Source organism: Fulmarus glacialis, unplaced genomic scaffold, assembly GCF_000690835.1.
Source record: "Fulmarus glacialis isolate BGI_N327 unplaced genomic scaffold, ASM69083v1 scaffold17092, whole genome shotgun sequence".
In the NCBI taxonomy this organism is placed as follows: Eukaryota; Metazoa; Chordata; class Aves; order Procellariiformes; family Procellariidae; genus Fulmarus; species Fulmarus glacialis.
Window position 1 is genome coordinate 45,767 of NW_009198606.1, and position 15,075 is coordinate 60,841.

The 15,075-nt window shown below is 38.7% G+C and overlaps 1 protein-coding gene across 1 annotated transcript; it reads right to left on the minus strand.

The window, feature by feature from the left end:
• Positions 1-2,231: 2,231 nt before the first annotated feature.
• Positions 2,232-14,718, minus strand: SYTL5 (synaptotagmin-like 5; the record flags this gene model as incomplete). The annotated part of the gene is made up of 7 exons (XM_009572980.1): positions 2,232-2,374; positions 2,983-3,191; positions 5,799-5,934; positions 7,431-7,539; positions 11,240-11,401; positions 13,569-13,671; positions 14,540-14,718. Coding segments are annotated over 7 exons (1,041 nt in total), but the record flags the coding sequence as incomplete, so codon positions are not given.
• Between the last annotated feature and the right edge of the window lie 357 nt (positions 14,719-15,075).

Genomic DNA, 15,075 nt, shown 5'->3' on the forward strand with positions numbered 1-15,075 from the left:
AGTCAGTTTTCTTGAGCAACTACTGCCTTTTGGTTCCCAGACTGAGATTCTCTAAGGGAGTTTTCTTTTCAAAGATGACTCGGTAATTTTTTAAAATTATGGGTCTCAAACTGGCCAAGCAATACCTCCAATGACTTTTTAAAGTCATATCAGAATTTTAATAGATAATATTCATAATGAAACAAATTGTCATATTAAAACTAAGATACTATTTTTAACAAAAATAAATATTTTTTTAAACTAATAATATTAGGATTTTAAAAGACTGCTTGTAAACTTCCCTGCAGTTTCAAGCCACTCAAACCAAACCCAGTATAAAATATCTTTAAAAAAAAAAAAAAAAAAAAAAAAAAAAAAATTAAATGTTAAGGTTTTGGATTCAGCTCCAAATACATGTACATAATTGTACACTAGGACAGCTACAGATGTCAGAATTTCCAGCTGTAGTTACTTAGCTATCAGTTCATATTCTGTTGTTCAATCTAGATTTCTTGGAATTTCTGGATTGTGAAGAACACCATTTGTATCTCTCAAACAAATTAGATTTTATGATCTTTATTCTTCACAGAAATCTTCGAATACTGGTGTTTTGATCTAAAGGGAATGATACATTCTTTGAAAGTTAGGGGTTTTCCCAGTAATTTATGTAAGGATTATGTTTCCATATATTTAAATTTGTTTCCTTAGTACTAATACTACATTGCTTTCAAAAATAAAACATTTGGGGAAAAAAATAAAAAAGGTAAGAATAGCTATAGACAAATTTATCAGTTCAAATATGAAGCTGTATTCTAATTCTGGAAAATTCAGAAGAAATGTTGTTCACTCAGTTTACTGATCTTCCTTTGTGCTATACCCTGAGCAATCACATGCCATGCAATTATATTATTATCCAATCTTGCAAGCAGACATGTGCTGTCCTTGAAAAAAGATTATAATCCTATCTCATTATGGTAGGAGTAGACCACAGCAACTATTCAAAACAGCATGCTCTTCACATATGACCTGTGTAAGTCTCCAAAGGATGGGGGATCTAAGTAGGTGTAAAATCACTTCAGGAAACCAAATGGCAAAATTACTGTTGAACAATTGTCACGGTTAAAAAGATTAATGATTGAAGTGGCCAAAACCCACTCTTATCGTTAAATCCACTGTTACCTCACAGGGGGATATTCAGGAGAAAAAAGTCCTACTCTGGTTAGTAATTAACTTGCGTGGGCACGCCTCAATGAGATCCCAGCCCAGTCAGAGAAAGTTCCACAGTTGTGCAAATCATTCTGGCATGTGCTTTAATCACGTCACTTTACTACACAGTCTGTTGAATCAAGGTCTTAGCTAACTATGTCCAAACCCAGTGTGTGTCTCATCTCAGCAACTCATCAGATGGGGACAGGCATGTGAACATATTCCCTCCTTTCAATGACACCAGAAGATCTTGGCTAGAGCTGTCAACTGAATGAGAAACACAGTAATACCATGTAGTTCTGGAAACTGTTTGGGGATTTGTTACGATTTATTTTCATTAGAGGCTCTTTGATTACTTCGATTACTTGAAACAAGTCTGCCTTTTATACAGTGCATTAAAATAACCCAGAGAATTCCAGAACACCAGCACTGTACGCCAGCTCACCTGCTGCCTATTTCTAGTGTGCAACACAGTGCATTGGCCTTCCTTGGTGGGCTGCTTGGTCCCAAGCCTGCCACCCTGCACACGGCGCAGCCCAGCGAGCAAACGTGATAAGGAAACGTTGTATGTTATCCTTCATAACATTATGGCTTCTTATCTTTCAAATACCAAAGCACAGACTCACTCTGAATCTGCTTGTACTGTACCACTGCTGTCTTCTAGGCCATCTTTGACCCAGAAGGAGATAGGTAAACCAGGCATTACTTACTAAATGACTAACTAGAGAATTTGCTCACTCCGTGCCCCCCACAGGCAGAGGTGTTCATCAGCTGCGCACCAGTCACCCAAAGGGACGGAAAAAGCCAGTCCGATCTCCGTAAAAGGTCAAATTCTCACGGGCTTCGGGAGAAACATAATCCATACAAGAAGCCTGGGTTAAAAATATGTGCATAAAAGTGCAGAATGCATTAAAATCTCACTCAGAGCCTTTATATCCAAGGCAAAGAGTACAACACTTCCCCACTTTCAAACGGGCAAAGTGACAAGAGCTTGAACACCACTCAAGTCAGGAGTACCTGTGGTACTCCTCAGTAGTTAAAGTCTTTCAGAGTCTGCGTTTTCCCATGCTGGATCGCAGCATTAATATCCCCTCCACAGGAGCTCCAGGATTGTCAATCATCTTCTGCCAGAGGTGCTGCTCTTCCCCTTGAGAGTCCATCCAGTCAACCTCCTTGCCATTACTTACACCTGGCAATTACAAAAACATGAGGCATTTTGGCATATTAGTAAGCAGTTACTTAATATCCTCGCTCATTTGGTCCAACAGCATATAAGAAAGATGACAAGCCATTTACACTGCCACCTGTACAGGGAGTTATACTGACAACAGGTAGCTCCTGGAGAGCACCAGTTTGTCATTACACTCCTATGTGGCATGTGGGCAGAGGCACATAAACCTTCCCACTCTGCACCACAAGCAACTTTCTCCTAATAGAGGAGGAATGGACCAACAATTCTTCCAGATCACACCATTGTCAGCAGAAAGGCTGCTGCTGGAAAAAAGTAGTCTCCTCCTCCTCACCGGGATGCTAAGAAACACTTCCAAGGTATTCCCAGTTCTTCTAGACTGCACAAGAAGTACAACTGGGCACAAAATTTTTGTGTCTTGCTCAAGGAAAGAACTAAATAATCTACGGATTACCTGTTGCCTTCTCTCCCTTTTCAATTTCCCCAAGTTCCCATATACTTTCCATGCATTCACTAACATTTCTGTCCCTCATATACATGAATCACGTGGGGTGGGGAAGAAGGAGAGCAGAATAAGAAACGCAGTCACCAGTCAGGTGGGACCTTACCATTTCCAGTGCTCAAACGGACACCTCCCAGAAAAATATTACTGGAGAGCGACTCCTTGTCCCACACAGTCAGTTCTAGGCAGACGTTACGTATATCCCTTGAATTCAAGCCACTGAAAGCAAAGGTATGATTCCACTGGGGGTTCACACTCTTTTTTATTATGGGAGTTTTGTGTTTTGTAGCTTTGCTGTCATCTGGGAGAAGGTATCTGGGAGATATAAAAAAGGAAAATTGAATATGTAGACAGGATGTCACATAATAGTCACAAAGAATTACAATCATGTGGAGACTCAAATGAGATCAGGACTCTATTCTCCACTGTTACTAAATTAAGCATATGCCTGAAGTGCATATTTAGCATTTGTGCTCCATTTGTTCTTATAGCTACAGTGTCAGTTATCACCAGCAAAAACTGAAATTAAGTCTCCTTGCCCCATGTCTTGGGTCTTAACCACAAACTTTTTATTTCAATGAGACTAAATATAGACAGGATCATAAAAATGTTGGCTAGAAGGCGCCTCTGGAGCTGCCCAGTCCAGTCTTCCTCTAAAAGCAGGACAGAAGGTCCTCCAGAAAGAAACAGAAATGACTAATAAAGAAGGAACTTCAGCAGTTTAGCACCAGTACTTTGAATTGCCTAACACCCTACTGAGTGCAGAAACACTAATGCTGTAAAGTCTGACAAGCCTTTCAACGTTTTACTTTTAGCGGAGAATTCCTTTAGTGAAACTAAAAGAACTTAATACTCTAGCTGAAAATCAGAGGTCTGTACAAATTTTCCTAGTCTGTACCTTCACCTCCTTCAACAACGTTAATGGAATAACTGTGTGGTTGCATATATATGCTAAAGGGTCACACATACATACAAATCACTAGACCTCGATCAGGATTCCTGTGCAGGTTTTTACTTGACAACAAACATGAGCTCGTTTACTGCAGGGGGACTAATAGTGGGCTAAGCTATGTGAAATTATCTCAAGCTAGTCTCAAGCTAACAGTGCAGATCAGACTGCTGCAGCACCTCAACTTGTTCTGGCAACTTGATTATGCAATTGGCCATGACACGTGACTGACCAACAGTCCAAGGAAAACAGACTCCTGTTCCACTGCACTGAATAATCCGTGTCAGCAACAGCAAACACCACTAACTAAAGATAGTCCAGAGAATTATTGGCCACACATTGCTACTGCTAATGTAAAAAGGCTTTGACAACATTTTCTCCCTGAAGTCTGTTGCAAGCTCCAGGTGGGAACAAGGGGTAGTGGAATCAGTCAGTCTATTTTCAGTAAAAGAAAATGCCTTCACATATACCAGGCAAAGAGAGATGGCATGGGAGAACAAACACATAGAAAGGATAGCTCAAACTTCTACATGAAGTGTATGAGCTTAGGGATAGCTTGAAGCACACTACCAGATCAAGATGAATTCTCAGCTCCACCAGAGAATTAAAGGCAGGATGGTCACCATTTAGTAACAGCACTCAAACTGTTATTCATGAACTACAGCATATCTAAAAATCAGCAATTCTGAAAGCTAGCATTAAGAGCAAAAACTGACAAAGAAAAATGTTTTAAGCTATCCAGTATTTCCTAAATGTAACATTTCAAATGCATAACTTACATTTATAAAAAATCCAATATAATGAGGCATGCAGGATTATGTTCATTTTATTCAAGCACAAGTATAGCCTATATATAGCATTTTCTATAGAGTTTGGATTTTGACCGTCCAACACAAAATGCTGCTTATCTAATAAAAAGATGCATATATGTCACACTATATATATCTTTATGTATGCACATGCATACAAGCATACAAGTGACAGAGACCTTAAATTTTTCAAAATGATGCATCTTTAAAATCCAACCTGAAAGCCATCAGAGCAGAATTTTTAAATGTCTTCTGTCAAAGAATTTTAAATGTCTTCTGTCAAAGAATATTAAATGTTAACAACGAGACACAATTGGAGTTAAGACACTACATCTGAAGTCAGTGATAGACTTCCTGGGAACCCTCAGGGTTTAAATGTGCTCCTTGACACTGTACTACATGCCAAAGAGCTTTCCCAGTTAAGCACTAGAAAAAACCCCAAAACTATTTATAGTATAAGAGAGAAAAATCTTTTCTTATTTAGCGTATTTACTTGAATCAAAACAGAATTTCCTCACACAGATAATGAATTTTCTCTTTCTGCATGTTTCAGGTGACATCCATTAGAAAGAACCTCAGCTTGATGGAGCATGCCAGCTTTTATAGGTGCTATTTGCAGTTTTACAAGGGATCCAAATAGACTTGTATCTTCATGAAAACAAGTTTCTTATTCAGGATGTAGTCTGGTTATTCCTCCTAGTAAAAAATATGTACTGTTTCAATTTCCTGAAAATGTAAATGTCACCATCCGATCAGGTATCATCTCCAGTGCGAGAGCCCTAATTTACAACTTCTTGCCTCCAGGAGTGATGAATATTCACCTACCTCTCTCTGCCAACTCAGTGGAAGTGTTTTCTTTTACCAAACGTTATATTCTATAACAGTGCGCACATCAGCACACTGGATACTTCTGTATGAATGATTCTATACCACTTGACTGAGTGGTATTTAAATACATTTGTATTTAACCATTGGGACAACTCGTACCTCTCTGCCCTTATTCCACAGCATCATTCTCTTCAGCATACCATTTCGAGATGCCAGTTGCTTTTCAGGACTGACACTCCATACACATATATACCGATATATTGAAACAAACTGGGTCAGCCAAAATATGATTCAGTGCAGCTGTTAAAAAAAATGGGGAGGAAAAAAAACACAGACCCTTTCACGAAAGTGTCAGATGTGCCTCCTGATTTCACTGCCGTTAAATTCTTTGCTTCTTTGATGAGGACTTCTAATATACCTCCAGACGGCATGTGAGAGTCTCCCTTTTTTCCTTTTTTAAAGCTCTTCTTTCCTATACATGTTGAACAGAGTTGCAACATCATCGTCAGAAATCACATATACACTGCAAGACTGATTTGGAAATGTAAATGTTTTGGCTAGATTTTTTTTTTTAATCATTTACTGCAGTGGGATTAAAGTATTCTTTATGAGAAGATTCTGATTCTCTATGGGTAGAGAAACTAATAAGGCAGGGACAGAAAAATCACTCCATATTTGATAAAGAACTTGACCATGTAACTAGCTAGTCTTTGCTGGACACAACAGAGTGCCCTATCTGAAGTCCTGCCCAGATATAAGTATTCGTGAACACAAAGAACTGCATGTCCTGTAAGTCCTACCCTCTTTTCAGAATCCACTTCTACCACTGACGTTAAGGCAGCCCTACACCACAAGCAAGGTCTGAATGCAAAGCTTAAAATGCAGAAATACACCGCAGGTATTCCATGTGTAAGGATGCAGAGCTCCTCGGAGACCATGACAAAGGACACGGTGCTCACTGACACGCTATTGCTTTTGAACAGCAGCATGAGGACATGTGTACTTGCGGCTGCTGTGGATTCTAAAAGGCTTATCAGCAGGGATCGTACACACTGATTCAGGCTGAAAACATCAGAAAAAAAGATCAGGAATAATGTTAAAATGTACTAATTTTAAAAAATTCAGATAGTGTATATCTGGACTTTTCAGACAACGGTTAGCTTTTAAGAGAGAAAACTTTGGAATTACTGCTAGCAGCAGGAACGTAATCTGTCAAAAAAAGAAAGAGAAAGAAAAAGAAAAATGTCTAATACATCTATTAAATCCTAATGCTAATGAGCAATACTGTCACTAAGACAGTGATATACCTGTGTCTGCTATATCCATGTACACAGGTGCTACCCAGTGATTGCTTTCACTTCAGATGATGGCTGTCCCTCATGCTGCTACAATGCAAAGAGTTAGTAACTATTTTCCCCTGTTCCTTGTTGATGAAAATAATGGTTTACCCTGAAGAATTCAAATAATATTTTACAGGACTGAATTATAGCAGTAATACAGTAAAACTGAGCACAGGTAAAGCAGTGTGAAAAAAGAGTGAAAATGAGAAGATAGCTAAGCTTAAGGGTAATTAAGCATGAAGAACTAAGTGAAGTCTATTACTTTGATCACCTATACACTGTATATAACCAGCTGAACAAAACATACATAGACTATGATGCAGACAATTTATTTCTATGTGGCTGTCCTCAATTATGTTATCTAATGTGTGAATTTTTTTTAATTAGGTCACAGCCATGCATTAACACTTGACTGCACACTCCTCTTCCCTTCTGTCTCCTTAAGTTCAATGTAAGAGAAGAGGATGGAGCAGGAGAAACATACTCACGGTTCAAAATTTCCACAGATAAAGACAACTAGTATATTTTAGTATGATTTCAATCTTCACTAATACCATTACTTCAACCTAGGTAAGGATTTTTAATACTCAGAGGGATGTTATCATATTGACATTAATGTTTTCTTTACCTTGAAACTGCCCTAGAGGAAGCATTAGGTTTCTGTCTGGGGGAATGTAACGTAAAACAACTCTCAGTTCTCCTTTATATTGAAGCCCAACATCTGTCACAACCTCCACCTGAAAAGAAACAAACAAACAAAACAGAAATCCAGCTGAAGTTAATCATTCACCCTCTTTTGATTTTAATTTTGTTGTACCAATATAATGCTCGAAACACTTCTTAAACATATCAAGACATACCAGCCCACTTTCAGATAATTAGACATTCCAGATTGAATGCAATCACAATTTAGGAAACTTTATAAGCTAGGGAATGCAAGCTCTCGGAAGAATAAAGCCATGCGGCATTAGACACTGTTCAGTGAACATACGGAGGAGCGAGATATCTAGCATGAATAAGTGAAGCAAAAAAAAACAGGGAAAAAACCCTCAAACTTATTTCTGGACATATAAACTGCAGCTAATTTAAGATGACATTCAGCCCTTATTTCCCCCAATCAGGATTTTAAACCCTAATTGGTTTCATGTACTTTAGAGGAGTCACTCCTGAGTCGCTCTTGGAATGGAGGCGTGGGGAACCAAGGTGAGGGAAGAAAGCAGAGTCCAGCTCTGAAATAGAAAAACTTCTTGAAAACTGTTATTCCCAGTGTCCTTTTCCTTTTCTACACAGCAACTATTTCTGCATCTTTTTGTTTTATAAATGTTTGACTCTTGCCCGGAAAGAATGCATTCAGTGCTCTTGAAAGCATCCTTGTTAAAAGAACATTAGGCCTTCACTGACATATGCTGAACTTCCATTTGCCTTGTAAGAAGTTGGAAACTACATTTTAAAAACAATAGATGCAACACAGAGAGAGCGTTATGCCAGTTCAAACTGACTTCTAGAAAAATAAAGTGCATTGAAAAAAAGAAGTCTTGTACATTTACATTAGAGATCAGGTCTATGAAAAACTCAGGCATATGCTAACCTTGCTCAGTGATCTCTGCTAATGGAGGTGGGACTACTCAGATACTCACATTTCTGTATATGCTTCAGTGCTTAGATTTGGGTACAAATCAACAAATCTTCCTGATCTCTCAACAGGGACAAAGCACATGTAAAAAGAAAGAGGACCCTCGAGTGTTGAGACACACACACCAAGGTACCACACAAGCCTTTAAAGAACTGCTTATAGACGAATGTCTAATCAGTGACAGTATTTCTCTGAAATGCATTCAGCTTGTTTCCTGATTCCCCAGGAAGGTCAAAATTCTATTATCAAGAGAAAACAGAACCAAAAAAAGCCCACCAGAAATACATAAGGTGATATGCACAGAGTCAGCACTGCCTTCATATCATAGACTGAAGGCTAAGGCACTAACTACGTTTAGTGGGGCTAAGTCTGTACACAAGGATGGGATAGGGCACAAAGCAGTTTCAGTGACAACAACATGGCCGTTTTGAGACTTTGAAGCAGTTTTACAGCAACACAGGCATTCCGGCACTGACTCTGAGAAAAACGGCCCTGTCTCCACCACTGTCTGATGCCAGCTGCTACAACAGAGGACAAAAGAAAACTTGTAGTAAATGGCTGTGGAACAGTTTGCACAACATCTAAATCTTGCCAGTCAGGCAGCTCACTTATGGTCTAAACTATGCAAGTTTAGTATCAAGTTTCCCATAAAGGGAGCAAGGATTATTTTTTTCTGTTCTACTGGTGGACAAGTGATGGTGTAAGTTCTTGCATCAGGAACAATTTGTCAACCTCCCCCCCAAGCCCCCATATAACATGGCTCTGGACTCTGCCCCCTCTTTAACCACAGAACTATTTTCTCTTCTTATTCTGATTTAACCACACTCCTCTTGAAAACAGACATTCAATGCTCATAGAAGATACAGGTCTTAAATTCTCCAACCTTTTCACTAAAGCAGCTAAATGATTCATGATAGTACAAATAAAGTGCTGTAATAAAACCCGGGAAATGTTTCACTGCCTTTCCTGTCTCTATCAGGCAGATCATATGGGAGAACAGCATGTAATTTGCATGTGTATTAACCTGTGGATTTTTTTTTTTTAAATTCAAAATGCAATAATTGATATTTTAAAAAAATATTATCTTTGCTGGTCAAAAATCTTAGCAGCATTTTAAGTTTAGAAACATTATTTATAACAACTTAGGAGGCAGACAAGATCAATTCTGTGTTTGCTTTCTTTGGTAAAAAAGAACTCATTTAAAAATCCTTTTAATGGGTTTGGAAATAATCAGACAACATTTTCCATCTGGAATGGCTGAAATGTTTAGCGCCTCATTACTTTTTTCCTGAGCAGGAGAGCTTCATGATTCTTTTTTTTTTCCCCCCCTGTTAGGATTAAAAGAAACCACCCATACACACACAAACCCCCAAAGATTGAAATGAGATGACAAAGAGACTACTGCACGATAAGAAGCTCAATTTCAGACCAACACTGCATACAAACTGCAAGCAAAACAAATACTAGATGTGTATCTTACTGTTGTAGGCTGGTGGGTACGAAGTAAGAGCAACATCTGACACCAGCCAGAGCTATGACAGAGATGTAGTAGACATTTCTTCTACTTCAAGAGCAGACCCAACAAAAGGAACTTACACGAAGCAAGCTTGTAAGGAGGACGGTATAATCCTGGCCTGGACACAGTGCTGACTGAAACATGTTTGCCGTCATTAGCCACTTTCTCTTCCTGGTCTCACCTTGTCTGGACCATGAAGGAAGAGCTGGTGGTCACCCTTATTAACAAAGCTGAACTAGGAAACTGGGAATGGTGTTCCTTGCCACTAATGAAGTGTGAGGTGTAAGTGTTCAAAGAAGAGAGCAGTTTCCTTATGTATCTTCTGGAAATTATTTACTAAAATATAAATTTGTGACAGTTTAGATGTAAGCCTCAAAGGGCTATACCTAGAAATTAATTATACAGCAATCAGATCCATCTCCCACCTGACAGAAAGGCACAAATCAAACACTCTTGCCTAAAACCCCAAACGTAACACTATTTCCTTAAAAATAATGAACACAGAGCAAACAAGCCACCTGAGTCTATCTCCACATCACTTGCAGTAAAACGTTGGATTTTTCTGCAGCAAGAAAAGTACACTTTCTGAAATGGCAATCTAACCCACTGGAATTTCTGGGGATTCTGGCTGCTGCAGGAGCAAGCAAGGCAGAAGCCTTTAATCCTCTAGCTTACAATAGCTCTTTGAATCTCTTCCAAAAATAAACACCTTTGCCAAAGCAGGGGGTGCCCTAGAGACAGAAGTCATCCTATCCTTAGCTAAGGACAATGCAAGTCCTGTTTCACAGACCAATTGATTTGCCTGCTGAGAAGCCTTATCTTGTACCTTCCTACTTAAGGTGAATAAGTGATTAATAAGTGATTTTGTCACAGCGGAAAAGTGTGAAGCACTTTGAACTGAAACAAAAAAGATCTATTTCTTTAATAAACTCTTAAGGGTTGGGTAGGGGGAAGTGGTAGAAAAGTCCTTTGGTTTACGCGCTATTTTTAAAAACAATCAATTTCTTTACTAGGTCATTTCTCCACTGCAGTTTATTACAAGATGAACTTCTAGTTTATTTAAAAGGTGGGGGTTTTTTGTTTGTTTTTAAGTAGCCAATCACATGTAAAGTTTTCATGAAGACTTCAAAACCAGTATGCTTTGATTGAATAAAGAACAAAGATACTATTTTTATTACCATATTAAACACTCAAAGTCACCGTTTTATAAACACGTTCCAAAGGAAAAATAACTAAGCCTTGCTAAATTTGCTTTGCAACACTTTCACCAGTCCCTGGAAACCCTTACCTTGGGCTGCAGCACAAACCACTCATCGCCCTGATTTTCGAAGTTCCAGGAATCAAATGGAATTTCCACCTCCCCAAGGAAGCTGTTGTGTCCAAATCTGTCATAGTGCCAGACAGAAAGCTGCAGGGTCCTGGTTTCTAGCTGTGTGTGGCTGATGACATACTACCAACAGAAAAAGAGAAAAAGAAACTGTCAGAATAAGCATAAATAATAGTTTCCATGGAGCCTTTTACAGCTGTAGCTCAATTTCACAAAACCCACAGCAGCTAACAAATGAAGCATGAAAGAGAGATTTGTTTTCTTTGCAAACAAGATTGATCTAGCTAGAAGGCTCATAATGTTAATGTTAAACCTAACTCTTTTCTTTGCACTATGCATCCATGGTAATTAATATTACTATCATGATTGTGTTTTTTCTGTATTATTTACTGGGTATTTATGACTATAAAGTAAATTATGATGCTTAAAACTGTGACCCTGTTAATTCCTTATAAGTTTATGTAAAAGAAGCAGATCAACATCGAAGTTTAGTTTGTAAGAAGAAACCTCACTGGTTCTTTCATCCCTAAAGAGTCTGCTGTACACTACTTTCTAGAAATACTGTTCTCCTTTTCAATTGTATCTTTGTAACTTATGAAAAATAATTCTGAAAACAAGTAAAACTGCATCTGCAAGCATTCACCAAGCATCTCAGTCTTAGTAACCATTGTTGGTTTTGAAAGCTATTAAAAAACTCCTCTGAAGAAACATCACATTCTAGCAAATACACAGAGAATTATAAACATCTGGAATTCTAGCTCTGCACACTCTGCTTTTAGCAAAAGGCCCATTAATTCCCTGAAATTCACCCTTCTCCTAGTGTTAGCTGAGGAGACCCAGATGTCTTCTTTTTTGCATCAGGAACAACGTCTGGACACAGACACATATTCTCCAAAAGCTGAAACAGTCAAGTCAGTTGGCGAGCCACACAAGTAGGCTATTCCTGTACAGATATGTCTACAATGCTTAATCCTAGATGCCAACAGTTCCACTGTGAGAGATGTCATATTTAGCAACAATGGAATAAAAGTCAAAGAGGGAAGATACAGATTTAATTATTTTTCTTTTCTAACGGTAGTAACAGTTGGGACGAACAGATGTAGCTCTTGCTTACCTACCCATAAGTCAAGTAAGCCCTCTTTGTTACAATTTGCATTTTTAGCAAGCTGCTAGGTCCTATCGTCACCAAATCCGCTACTAGCAAACATGTTTAGTGCTATGTTCCTTGCTAAATAGTCTAACACCTTTTTTTTCCAGTTCAGGCAAGTCTTTACTCTAAACCATTTGAAAATGAGGCTATACAAGAGACTCTCCCTTGGCAAGCAGTTTGGCCAGACCAAGTGTGTGTAAATCTGCAAAATGATTTTATAGCCAGGTTAAACCAAGTATACTGGCCAGGGAACATCTATTGGCCTCTATTATAAGAAACTTATTTAAAACATCACTGAAATTAAAAAAAAGAAAAATTTCAGGAGAAACTAAAAAGAGTTTCTGGCCTCATGACAGCCGGCTGGGATAACTCTCGTCAATCGACAAGGAAGGGGAATCACCAGGAGCCCTGTGGTCCAGGTGCCAGACAGGCAGCGAACTGGGCAGAAACTCTGCCATTCCCACCTGCACCACAGAGCCAAGGAGGTGAATAAGCAGCTCATGAGGAGCTCAAAATAGTTCAGCATCTGTAGTGGACGTGGGTGAAAGGCAAGGAAGGAAGAGCCTGGGCGCTCTGCTCCACCAGCTCTCAAGGAAGTAATCTGTCATTGTCTTTTGCAACAAAAAATGAATTTCCTCACAGCTTTTTAGGAAGGCAGGTAGTGAAGCCGTTGTTGGCATTTTCTTATCAAAGTCAGTTCTGCTTTAATAAGAAATTAAAGCCTCCAGAGAAATTCAGATTTTACTGCAAAAGGTTATTTTCTCTTCAAAATCACTTAGATAGGAAGTTTTAATCTAGCTCTATGTCAGCATCCGTTGGTAACTTAGGGCTTACAAAATCGTTAAGGTGCTTTTAACATCTCTGAGCTCAGGTTAGACAGGAACATCAGCAGTTTTGAAAGAGATCTATGGAAACTAATAGAAGTTTTACCTATAAAGGGGAGAACCAAACAAAACCGCTTCCTCAGTGCTGAAAGCCAGAAATTACAACTCTCAGGATTACTAGACGGTTTTGCTTAAATACATTCCTTTTGAGACATCTCTTCCAAATTCTAGTTCCCATACTGGAACACTTATAGAAAACGCCTGTGAGCACAAGCGGAACATTCATCACAGCCTGAGAGAGAAACAGTGTTCTCACCTTCAGCGTTTCATTAAACTCTGGATTGGTGCTGTTACTTTTAATTTTGGTCTTGCGTTTACTTTGGCGGGACGTATCAGGCAGAAGGTATGCTTTGACATATCTGCAGATCAAGTAGTAAATTATTAGCAAGGAATAAAAATGAGCAGTTTGAGCAAGGACCTGCTGCATCAGCAACACATACAAGGAAATTAATTTTTTCAGTCTAAACAATGTACACACGTAACAGACAATATGTGAAACATGGAAAGGTATGGTCTTTATCTACATATATAGCAATGTTATTCAGATAGGATCAGAATAACAAAAGGCAGAACTAAATTAATTTATTCATCCTCAGAAATGCAGAAAGCTTTCCTAACACCTCGCTTTTTGTAGCATACGATTACTGACTGGTTACATATGGAAATACATACACTGAAAATACAAGAGAATGAAAAACTTCATACTTGCATACGATAGGATTACACATGATTAGAGACACTAATTATTACTTCCTGATGAAAGAATTTACATATTATCCTGAAAACTATAATGAGAAGCTCAGAAAACATGGTCCTTGCAAAGTGAATCTATGGATGCGTGAAACCAAAGTTATCTCTATCCCTCCCTCCCTCCAAAACATCACTCCTCTCATATAGTTTAGTTTTGATTCTAGAAGTAAGAAATCAATTCAAGCTCCCTATTCCTTCATAATTTTTGCCCTTTTGCAGAGACTGCTATCAAACAGGTTGATAATTTAAGTAATTTTATTGTTTCCCCAGAACAGGCACACGTTGCCCTAAGAAACATATTGAAAATGCATTTCCCACAGGGAATCCAAAACCAACCATCATCAAAACATTGGCTTGTAGCAACTGGATCCTACGAGTTCTCAGGTTCATATCACAATCCCAGGCTACGTCACTGCGCGTGACGTGGTGGAGGACACCCCTAGCACAGCCTAAAAAGAAATTCTTCTCTGTGCTTACGGATCAGTCCTTTGCTTCTTCTCATCTGCAACAGCCAGGTTTCTGCAACTTTTTACCAGGATGTTGAGGCCACCTGTTTTGTAGCTATAGTTGATGTTGAGAAGGATTTCGCCGCTGACCTTCACGTTGCCATAGTCACCAGTTTCACTATATACACTCAGCATGCTGTTAATGCTAGTCTGGAGGGGGAGAGAAAAAGGACTTAGAGGCTTAAACAAATTACTCATTTCCAGAATCTGCTTTTTTCATACAGTCACAGCCTTGCAATATTGTCACACTTGTTAGGACTTGCTATAAAAACAGATACAACATAGAACAGAAATACCACTTGCTTCGATTTGATGTAAAAGCGAATAAAAACTATAATTAATAATAGCTTAAAAGTCTAGACAGTTGACGTTTTTCCATGCAGGACTCAAACCTATTTATAAACATGAATAAATCTAAATTACCACTATTTAATTCATGCATGAACTGAAGAGCAGACCGGCTACATAAATTGTAAGCTCACATAACTTCCAAGCAAGGGGGGCGGG